This window comes from Pezoporus wallicus, unplaced genomic scaffold (genome assembly GCF_028554395.1).
Source record: "Pezoporus wallicus isolate ANWC-B61680 ecotype Strahan unplaced genomic scaffold, APGP_CSIRO_Pwel_v1 contig_4788, whole genome shotgun sequence".
In the NCBI taxonomy this organism is placed as follows: Eukaryota; Metazoa; Chordata; class Aves; order Psittaciformes; family Psittacidae; genus Pezoporus; species Pezoporus wallicus.
The window spans coordinates 1,259,036-1,271,071 of NW_026638769.1; the positions used below are offsets into that span (position 1 = coordinate 1,259,036).

Below are 12,036 nucleotides of genomic sequence, written 5' to 3' on the forward strand. Positions count from 1 at the left end.
AATTGGTAAATACCACTATTTACTAGTACCTTTCTTCTCAAGGCCATTTGAGTAATTAAAAGCTAGAAAATCCCAGTCTAAGCAAAGTTTAAAAATACACCACAGAACCAACTTTAATGATTTTAACATTTAGTCATACTCATAGGAATCAAAGCACCATCAATGTATTACTTTCACAGGTCCAAATGCCACAATTAAAACAAATAAATAAATGATTTGGATTGATCTGATTGTGTCAGAACCTGGTGGTAAGCAAAATTGTAAAGTGCCTGGCAAGTCAGAAAAACAAACTGAAGTTCCACTTTCTGATATTAGAATTGATACACAAGGGCTGCAAGAGATGGCACTTACCAGCCACGTCTTCTTGAACGGCATGATTCAAATCTGAAATTAAGAGAAACAAACTCCATGTTAAGCAAAAACAAAATTACATTCTAGTTGTCAAATACGCACACAGTTTAAGGCTAGGAGTACTGAATGAACTAATCACCTAGAACTCTATGAATCTTTATCAGGCCCTGAAATTTCCCTTGTTACTTCTGCAGGCCTACTACATAACATTAACAAAGGCATTGTTTTCCCCCCCCATTACTTTTAACACTGACTCATGTACAGCTACCAATCTGCATTTATCTACATCATTCCACTTGCCCTTTCAAATAAGGGCATCTTAATAACTATCAAAAATACGCTTGAAGAAAAAGTCTACATAAACATCAATTTCTTATCACGCTTTATTCCACATGTAAAAATTCAATAGATACTAAACAGATGAAGATGTGAGTTGATAAACAATGTAATTCATTTACAACAAGGTACTTTAATTACCTCTAATGAAAGAGAAGGAACATATTAAATGGTATCTGTAAAAAACATATGGTCTGATGAGAGTTTAATAAAGCAGAATGAAAATGTAGTACTTTCAAATTGCAAAATTATTGTACCTACCAACTTCTAAAAGATATGAGTAGTCATCCACGATTATCTCTCCCCTTAATCGTTTGTCTTCACAGTCAAGTATCACCGAGTCTGCATTCATACCCTTTCATGGAAAAAAAAACATTTGAATAAAGTTCTCTCAGAATTCAAGCTGGATCACAAATGGATCCTGTAATTCTCCCTTTCATAAAATACACTTACCTTCTGCTTAGTATATACGGCAATGGTGATCAAACTATCTGTTTGGAACCAGTCATAACTGTAAAACAAGAAATCCAGTAAAGAGAAGAATATATACTTTCTTTGGGTATACCAAAATATATTTAACTAGCAGTTTTCAAGTAGAGCTTTCATGAATTTACAAGCCAAATACACTATTTACTATTTTTTGAATAGGTAAGTCCAGAGCTAATGGTTTTGAAAATACTGTTAAGATAACAAAAGAGTCTAATTACACACCCTGATCGTTAGCACATTGTAGCTAAAATTATATGGTGTTAGTTTTACATAAAAAGCACCTGCATCCTCTTTGCAGTATAGGAACCTTACTAAGGTGATGATGATAATCTTGACTGCAGACAGAATTATTATACAGCCAGGGTGGCTTCCAAGAATTATAGATTGCATTCACATACCACAAAACCACAGTTCCTTTCATCTCCACAAATCAAGATTTTGCATTCCTATGTTCCCAAGCTGCCCAAATCTTGCAATAAATCCAGAGAAAGGTATGAAACCGAAAGCCTCCAAATGATAATTGGAGGGGTTCATATGGACATATACTTGCCAAGAAGTAACTTACCCACCTAACCCAGAAAAGCTATTCCTTTCTCTACTCATTTTCATCAGGACCATATGTCTGACAATCTCATGCCTTGCTCTCCACCACAGACATCTATAGTTCTCACTTAACTTCTATATGGGTTGCAAGCCCCGCCAGTGAAAGTCAATTCTATCCCCACAACAAAGTTAACCCCTCGCACCTACATTGCTGCCACCTTCTCTTCTCCCCAGTGTTCTAGCCACTTCCATCTACTGTTTGCACTCCTGGACCAGAAAAAAAAAAAAAAAAAAAAAAAGCAAAAGAGGAGAATGTCCCTCCCAGTAGACACTCTTGACAGCCAACACATTCTAGGCTGCACATATCACACACCAGAAAATGCTAGACACAGGAAGAAAGGCAGAAAGGTTTGGGGATCACTTCAGAAGGCAAGCCACATTTCCAGTTGTTCACAAGCCACAATATTTTGTATGACTGCATGTAGCTAGCCCACAAATTACACATTTACAGGACATTTTTATGCACAGGGAGAAAATAAACCCTGGTGACTCAAGGTATCATGGAGCAAAAAGATACCTCAGGGACAACAGCAGGGATACCACAGTGGGGTTTTAGCGCCTGCTTCGCTTTGCATATTGTAGAAACTTGCATATGGCTATCATATCTTACTATACTTCAGCTTGAAACAGAGTACTTTTCCAAGGCATACCAACTCATACATTAATGGACAGATCAACTAAAGTCAAAGAAGTAAGCAGGCCAGTTGGAATAATTTTCTAGGAGCTTTCTCAAGAAGCAAGGATGAAAAGCCTACAAATATGGACCATGCATTTTTTTATGATGGGAGGCACTGCAAGCATTAGAAACCAACAGAGCAAGCAGAGAACCTTGCATCACCATCTGCCTATACAGTCAACATGACCTTGGCAAGTTGTTTAAGCCTGAACCTCAGCTTTCCTACCTGAAATAGGCTGCTAATGATATACACTCATTTAGCTGAAACATCAAGAGCTAACCATGGAAGAAGTTGCTTGTATTTTCTAAGAACCGCACAGAACTATTAAATAGAACGTTTGACAGACAACAAAAGAAAAAAGTTTACCTTGGAGTTAAATCTTTAGAAGAAGTACACGGTACTTTCTTCTTAGGAAGCATACCTAGAATGAGGAGAGAGTCATTAAGATATTTACTGTGATGCTCGCTTAATCAAAATCAGAATCAGAGATTCTGAGAATCGAAATCAGAATCAGACATATTTTGGGGTTTAGAAACTGAATGTTCTAAATACCCCTCCACAACATTTAGTGGCTTCATTTCTTCAGGCAGCCAGAGGCATCCATGCACTTTTTAAATTTTATTTTTATTCAGCACTTTCTTTTGGAGAGTAAGCTCCTAAAACATGAAGTTCTACTTCAGAAAATGTATTCCATATATGGCAGAACCTGTGCATGCAACCCTTCCAGTACACATAGCCCAGTCCCAGTTTCATCCGTTACTAGCTTGTGCTTTCACACTTTGTGATAATGAAGCATGGAAGAAGGGTTATTGGAATGAATCTCCTTTAACAGAAGTATTTGTTAATGCAATTCAGATGAACAAATTCAACTTGAGATATCTGGTCTCACTTAATTCACAAGGTCAATTTCACATCAGCCAGTTAATCTACTTTGCACTTCTCTAGGAATTTTCACAGAATTCAGTTACTCACTTTAATAATTAAACAACGTGAAACAGTCTGAAGAAGCTTTTGTGGGAGGCAACACTTGGTCAGTCTTTGAAAATATCAGCTATACTAATCTCTGGCCTAACAGAAACTTAGCGTATTTGGCAAAAACTTGAGCAGAGATGACAGATAAAACTGATGAAGAATTGCAGTTGCTTTTAAAACAAAATACTTATATAGGATCATGATGGAGACAGCTGCACAGACAGAAATATAGAATGATTTGTAACTCCACATGAACAGCAGTTTTCCTGGACAATAGCTCAGTAGAGGTCTCAGATAACAGTTGGTAAATTCTAGATTCAAGGTCATTCAAATTAAACCTTGCAAACATGAAATGGCTATGCATCAAATAATGTATGAATTCCCAGTTACGTAGATTATCCTCTTCTAAATGCTAGTAAATTTTGCAGTTTGACTACAAGCTTAAACATAGTAATTGAGTAGCTCCACCATGTGGAAAGTAGATAAACAGAAAGCCACTCACATCTAATCCAATCTGTCAAAACTATTTCATCATCCAAAAGGGGGAATTAACCCAAAGCAGTTAACACTTGCTGGAATTACTTATTCTTTGATCCTTAATTGCCTCTAAAGTATACACCATCTGCAGCTTCCAAGGAAGTTAAATGGCACAGCAGTCAGACCCTTGCAAAAGAAAACCAATTACCTAACAAAAAAGCCTTCTCAAAGGCTAAGCCCTCCTTGAGGACAGCTGGAGAGAGACTTTTTACAAGAGCCTGTAGGGATAGGACAAAGGAAAATGGCCTTAAAACGAAAGAGGGTAGATTTAGATCAGATATCAGGAAAAAAAATCTCCACTGTGAGGGTGGTGAGGTGCTGGCACAGGTTGCCCAGAAAAGCTAGGGCTGTCCCATCCCTGGCAGTGTTCAAGGCCAGGTTAGACGGGGCTTGGGGCAATCAGGTCTAGTGGAAGATGTCCCGGCCCACAGCAGGGGGTTGGAATTAGGTGATCATTAAGGTCCCTTCCAACCCAAACCATTCTGATTCTATGGCATATATCATATGCTTAGGTTGGCCTCCACGGGTAAGAGAAATTCACGGTCATACGTGCTCCTCTTTGATTTTGCAGGTCAAGAGAAATATGTGAACAGCCACAATAAAACAGAGCTTTCTGGCAAACCAAGTTATTTATGAATTATTCTGCAATGCTGTATGATGCTATGTGAAAACAAGAAGTCACACTGCAATAAAAAGACAGTATTTCTATGATTCAGGTGATCAATAAAGCAATTAAGTAAAGTGCTCTACTGGTCATGGTGGTCATAAGTAAAGAAAAGCTGGTGGTGAAGCCAAAGGCTAATAGCAGACATGAAATGAAAGAGTTTAAGGTGACCAGGATGAACAGCAGAATTATAGCTCTGCATCTCATGAGAGCAAACTTTACTTAATTCTGGGAACTGCTTCACAGAATCCCATGGGAGAGCAAGGCTAGTGATAAGTTTCTCACATTATCCTCATAGCCACATTGGAGAGAGCTGGGCTTAATATGTGGGTTAAAATCTGGATAGAAAATTAGTAGGACTGTCAGTCACAAAAGGTTTGATCAGCAGTCCAAAGTCCAACTGGTGGCTAGTTACAGAACTAATACCTAAGAACAGGGAATGCCGATAGTGTTTCATAGTGTCATTAGGAACCTGAAGGGCACACAATGTCCCACTATCAGGAAGGAAGTGAGCAACTACAAAGCATAAAAAGCAGTCAAAACACAAACAGTTATGGCTGCCATTTGAAGGGATGTAGACCAACTGAAGAAACAGGCTGACAAAAGTTCCATGAAGCTCAGAAGCAACACAAAATTTTGCACCAGGGGAAGGAAAATAAATCTGATGCAACAAAACAAGCAGGAGGCCTGTCTAGACAGAAAGGAGCTTTGCAGAGAATCTCCCAATAACTTGGTAGACAAGCCAAACTTGGGCAGATAACTGCATCTTTGTTGTGATGAAGGCCAACTTTATCCTGGACAAGAGTACAGCCGTCAGTTCAAGGGAAGCAATTCTTCCTCTCTGGTCAGCATTTGCGAGGCCAATCTGGAGTACTGTGTCCAGTTTGGGCTCCCCGGTGCAGGACAGATGTTGATATACCAGAACAAGTCCAGAGAAAGGCCACCAAAATGGTCAGCAGCTGGAGCAGCATAACATATGAAAGGACAGTGAGGGAACTGTGGGTGTTCAGCCTGCAGAAGAAAAGGCTAAGGAGGAAATCCAAATGTAGTCGTCAACTAGCTAAAGAGAAGGAGGTGGGAGAGAAGGAATTATAGAGAAGACGGCCAGATGCTTCTCCAGAGAAGGACAAGAGGCAATAGACAAGCTGCAATGAAAAATTGGCAGAAGGGTGAAAAACCAAAATACCATACCTTGTCTCCTCACCTCTTCCCATAAGGGTGAGATTGCTCATGAGCAGTATCATACACCATCTATCTTTGAGCAGGAGACCAGACAGAACAAGCTACAGATGTTCCTTCCAACCTGAACTATCTTGTCTTGACCCTGCTACTCCAACCCTATGGCCACCTATCTTTTCTGATACAGAGGATTTCTACAGCACACAGTATTTGTGACCTAACTAGTCTCAGTCAAACAGAAAGCTCATCCATCTCATACTTCCCTTATCTATACTGCTCTAGAGCAGCCTTTTAAATACTTTTAAACACTGAATTCACAATACCTGATTAGGATTCTGCCTTCTGTAATTTCCACAGATCACTAAAGCCTCAACATCAGATTCAAACATAATGACAGAGAGAAGCCTGGACAAACACTGCTCATTCAATAATATTAACTAAGTTTCAGATTCACTCCTTGCCTCACTCCAGGTGAATACTTACCATTAAGCTGTTTCTTCTCTTCAGACACAGAAGTAATCTCTACAAACATTAAGAAAAAATGAGCACCACAGTAAGAAGTTGCAGCACAGTACTTGCACACATCATGCTAAAGAAATAAGCTAAGTAAGAATCCACAACTAAACCTTCCAAAACATTAACAGATTGACCAGGATGCTCTGTATGTCAAGAAGTTTCAAATAAATGCAGCACTGGTTGCCATTCCAAGATTATATATAATTAAACAAATAGCATGTTAAACATGCCAGAAGTTGCACAGCACTAAAGGGCAGGAAAAGCAAGAACTCCAGCATTTCAAAACAAACACCACAGATTATCTTTTGCAATTATAAACTTCACAGCTAAGAAACTCACTAGATCTGTCAGACCTTCAATGACACTTGTGTTGTGACAACACTTAGTTGAAACTGAATCTGACCAATCCAGCGTCTGGAAATCGAAACCAAATCCTTGGCAGAAACCCAAGGGAAAAAAAATAATGCTTCTGTAAGCTCCTTCTGTCAAATTAGTTTATTTAACAAGTTACTATCTGAATTTTTCATTAAATCCACGGTATGCAACTATTCCAAACACACAACAACTAGCAGAAATAAAAAACCCTAAAAACCAAAACATCAAAACAATAACTAAATAAACAAAAAAAACAACCAAGCAGGTGAATAAAACATTTTATCATGTCATAGATAAGGTGCTCAACTTGAGTGGAAAGGCACTGCACCTCTCAGCCACATAACCTTCTGCTCACAGCAAATTGGTGAAACTAAGCTCTTTGGATGTGCCCAGGCCCCTTTCTGCCTTTTCTACATTGCACATCTCAATGTCTCAATATAAAGGTGAATTTTATATTCTCTTTGATTGGAGCCAGTTTTGGGGAAGTGGGAGAAACAGCAGTGTGTTCCTTCTGCTCCCTTTTATGAAAATCAAAACATGAACTTTTCTCCCCTGCTCTTCTGAATCCCTTTCAGGGCTCTGCATCACAGCAGCCACTGCCAGGGGAAAAATGCCACTGCAAGTGAAGGAAATGTTCCTGGAACAAAACACCACACATACAATAGTGCAAAATAACTTCAGAGCTGCCCAAGAATTGTGTTCATCAAAGGCTTTCATGTTATGCCACAACAAAAAAACCTCAAGATAAATGGGACAGTTCACCCAGATGCCTGTGTATTCTTATTCTAGAGTACATCACTTCAAGCTTTCTGAAAGGATAGGCAAGTAATTTACAAAATGTCATTTCTGATGAAAGGTAATTTTTTGTGTTCAAAAGTCTGCTCTCACATCACGACATTTTAACAAACTGCACCAAAACTGGCATTGCAGTTTTAAGGACAGTTCGAGGCATTTCCAAGACACAGCCCTACCTCTCTTCCTTGGATGACACCATAGCTCTCAGTCTAACCTCACTGAATTAAGAGTATTACAATATGCATTCCGACTCCTAAGTTACGTTACCATTGAAGTAACACAGGGACATGTACTAATGTGCCTGATAAACATTATCAGGATTGAAAAATACCAGACAACAAACTAATGTCCTTACTAGTGTTTAGAGCTGAGCACCCTGAAGCGAAAGCAAGCAGTTTAATGCTGTATGCGTTTGTTGAGGGAGACACTGAAAACATCTCTTACATGCCTGAGGACTGCTCTGGTTACTGCACTGGTCTTCTCAGGAAGTATAAACACTACATGTTTCAGTGCACAGATCCACCGTAACACTTCAGGGAAGTGAAGGGACACTTCAGAATTTCCTATTAGCCACTACCATACCATTAAGTAGCATTCCCAATAGACAAGTTGACAAAACATCACTTGTAACCACCATTTTCAAAAGACTCTTCTTTCCTAAAGAAATAGCACACTAGAGTATGCAAGGACAATAGCTTCCTCATACAGTTTGATGACCAAATAATTGTACCATCTTTGAAAAATACACCAGAACACAGGAAGAAAAACTAAGTTAAACCACAAATCTTTCAGTAATGCCCCAACAAACCTATATATGCCCTACCTGCACTGTATTGAGACTGTATAAAACAGCAAGTACCAACACTTGCCTAATGCCAAACACTCAGCTTGTCACAAAAAAAACCACACCACTATATTCCATAATTTGAAGTCCTGTCTTTCCTTGATATTTACGAGCCCACTTAATTCTACATTCAAAAACATGCACCTTACTTAGTATTATTCCGTTTTCAAACGCAAACTTTGCTGAATAAGGTCTTTCTGGAAGGATGCAAGACTACAACTATTGCTGGCTGATAGTGAAGTTAGTTAATCATGCTTTTGACCTCAAAGTCAACTTTGAGAATTTTACAGTGAAGAATTTTAGCAAATCCAGTCTAATCTGGTTGATTCTTAGTGAGATTACATTTTTTTTTAAGCCTGAAATGGCTAACAGACACAAGCAATGGAACTGGTTTTATGGAGTTGGCAACTTTCATCCTGCAAAATTTGCTCCAGCAAAACAGACAGAAGAGTCCTACTATGGAGGAAAGCCAAAAAAGTATACAGCAGAAAACAGACTGTCATAGCTGGCAGGAGCAAAGACATGTCTCAAGAATACCTTCTAGTTGCAAAAGTCAGGTTTACTTTTAAATTTCTCACTGAGCTGACAAAGTAGCAGTAATTTATCTGTAACACCTCGACTCCATTAAGCAGTTACATTTTTGAGGTTTCTTCATACTTTGGTGCATTCTCCCCAGAAGCTCCACACTGGAAACAGCTACCCAGCCACATGGAGATATAAGATATTATTCTTCATGTACAGACCAAACTCAACCTAACCGTTAGGCGATATAAGTGCTAAGGAGGTATGTGGTGCACCTTGCCAGAAGCTTAAGAGCTACAAGAGATGAATTTGTGAACTAAAAGATGCCAAGGAATTTGAGAAGAAGAGCTGCAACTATTAATTTCCTCATGTTTTCCCTGCCGTTGTGCTAAGGGTCAATACTCCAATAACAGAGTCTGCTTCCGACCTATAAGAAATTTTTGCTGTGGCCTACAAACCGAAACAAATACTGAAGATTAAACTCTCTGGAAACCATCATAGGCATTTTAGACAATATACTAAATCTCTTGCTGTCCTGGCTCAGAGGAGTCTGTTGTCTCAGCAAAATCTTTTCCAACTAAATTTGAACTAAAGAACCAAATAAAGCATTCTGGAAAGGATAACTGTTCATAAAGTGTATTCAAAGATCTCAATATATACGCAACTTGCCAGACACATCTGCTGCTGAAATCACCAGACTGAAAATACTAACTTTATTTCAAGCTAAGAGAGGTATGACAGTTTGCCCCCAGGGATCAGAAGGAGAAACAGGGATGTGGGAGAAAAAACCCAACAAATCATATATATATGTATACATATATATATATATGTATATATGTATACATATATATATGTATATATGTATACATACATACATACATACATACATATATATATATATATATATATGCCCACAACACATGCACGTCTGTTTCTGGTGACTAAAAAGAAAAAAATGCAGCAGTCCATCACTTAAAAAAGTTTCCATGCATAAACCAGATTCATCTTCAGGTACCTGCTGTAAAAAGACTGAATATTTGCAACAGCCTTCATCTCTATGCCAGAATAGGCTCTCCCTGTAAAGAGGATTCCTTGCAATTTCCAGATAATTTTTTAATACAGCATAGTAGACATTACTGCATTCTTAAAAACCTCACCTTTTGGGGCAGTAATAGGCTTGACAGCCATTCTCCCAACAAGACATTCCTTCAGCATCGATTCATAATTGACCCAGCGATGAACCTATAGTAACAAAATATGTTTTTATAAAATTTGTAATTCTTACTATGGTGTCCTAAGCACTGAAATAGAAAAACAGAAAGATTAATTTTTTCGTAGTGGCTGACGTAATTCACTTAGCAGCGGTTTTGTGGTGTTTTTTTTTTAAAGACTCATTATTACATTGCTTAGTACTTATTTTTACTTCTATGACAGATAACATGTAATTAAGTGAAAAAAGTAGATAGTTTAATCATTTTATGTTTTGCAGTATCTCAATATCATAACTTTGAACTACAGAAAATATTTCAGAAAAGCACTTTTAAGATGTGTGCTACGCAATTAACAGAATAAAGACCTTGTCTCTACCGCAAAGGTAATTAGTTTTGTTTAGATGCACAGGAAGAGGTAAGGGAAAAGGGATGAAGGTAACAAACATGATGAACAGTAGTTTAGGCACACAAACATCTCCTCCCAAGTTGGTGTACTTCTGTTTGTTTCTGTCTTACTATCATTGAATTATTTGGAAATTACCTATTTTAGAAAGTCAAGTAAAGTGAAGAAAAAGCAGTAGCTTTACAGACCATAACTGAAGAACTTGTAGAGAAATGGATGGCAGAAAAGACAACTCTGATAAGGCATCCAGGGCAACACCACAAGAAGAGAAAAGGAAACAGAGTGCTGCATGAAAAAACTGAATGGATCTAGAGATTTCATAAATAAAAACTTTAAACTGGACAAGCTAAGGAGATAAAATAAAAAAGCCCATTCATAAGCTATAGTTTCCTTACATAGAGATAACAAGGAAATGAAGAACTTTGAATTACACTTCATTTTTTAGGAATTTGAGAAACACTAGCAACCTACCAAACCCTTAAAAGCATCAGTATCCGACAGACACAGAATACTAAAGCAGAGGGGATAACAAGAGAAATGCCTCCAGAACAGAAAAGGTATCAGCCAGAAACAAAAAATGTGAACAGCATATTTTAAGTATCTGAACACGGCTTTCCACTCCTATGATGGGGGTGGAAGGGAATAAAAAAATGTATCAAGTATGTATCTGAACTTAGTAACAACTTGATGGGCTTCCCCAGATGTGCCTGATGCCAAGACTCCTGTTAGGGAGTGTATCATCCAACGACCCAGCTACAGAATTCCAGGCCACAACTTGATTCTACATCAACTTTAAGGAGAGAAACTCCAGATTTCTGGAAACCAGAGAATTATGCCCAAATGCAACACTGCATTTGCGAAGGGATTAACCAAAGATAAACTTAAACAACATCAAATCTTTATTTACATTCATTGTTAAAACCATTTTGCAAATAGGGCATAACATACTGTAATAAGCCAACTGTAAAGAGGTAACAGACTTCCTGTTCAAAAACAGAGGAGGTTTCTTTTCTGCTTTTTCCCAGTTTCTCAGACAAACCTTGTGAGCCAAGGAGACTCAAAGAATCTGTTTCTAAAAAATACCAACTCAGTGAATCATCTTTTACAGCACCAGGTTTGCAAGCTATTTCTTACAGAAAACACACCCATTCTGCAGACCCTTTATTTTCCAAGTCTTTAAAAAACATTTAAAGAAATGAAGGAGCCCAACTGATACATTATGATTTCTTCACTGTCAGGTAATAGCAGCCCCAGCATTTTTATTTAGTACTTGACTCCCTGATAATGCAGGGGATAAATTAATGGGTAAAAGAATATTACAAGCATTTTTCAAAAAATTAAACTTCTGAGAAGAAAATGCCTCTCAAACAACAGCAATCAGTTGTTGTAGTGACTTATTAAGAAGGTGGCATCTCAGGCTACTGCTACTTTATTGTTATTTCTCCTAAAAAATAATAAAATGGTCAAATTGAAGCAACATTTCAACATCAAAGTGACATCTTGATTGCTGTCTTCTGGTATGCTTCTTTCAGTAAAGAAGTGCCATTCTCAGCAATAACTCA

General features: G+C 38.0%; 1 protein-coding gene across 1 annotated transcript in view; it reads right to left on the bottom strand.

Moving 5' to 3' along the window:
• LOC130600818 (cytochrome b5 reductase 4) overlaps positions 1-12,036 on the bottom strand; it is a 48,088-nt gene that overhangs the window by 31,158 nt on the left and 4,894 nt on the right. The window contains exons 4-9 of the mRNA XM_057412441.1: positions 10,018-10,102; positions 6,292-6,330; positions 2,823-2,877; positions 1,141-1,198; positions 949-1,042; positions 352-384 (exon numbers count right to left, since the gene is read on the bottom strand). Of these exons, the coding sequence (XP_057268424.1) occupies positions 352-384; positions 949-1,042; positions 1,141-1,198; positions 2,823-2,877; positions 6,292-6,330; positions 10,018-10,102 (364 nt within the window). The remainder of the gene's footprint in view (positions 1-351; positions 385-948; positions 1,043-1,140; positions 1,199-2,822; positions 2,878-6,291; positions 6,331-10,017; positions 10,103-12,036) is intronic.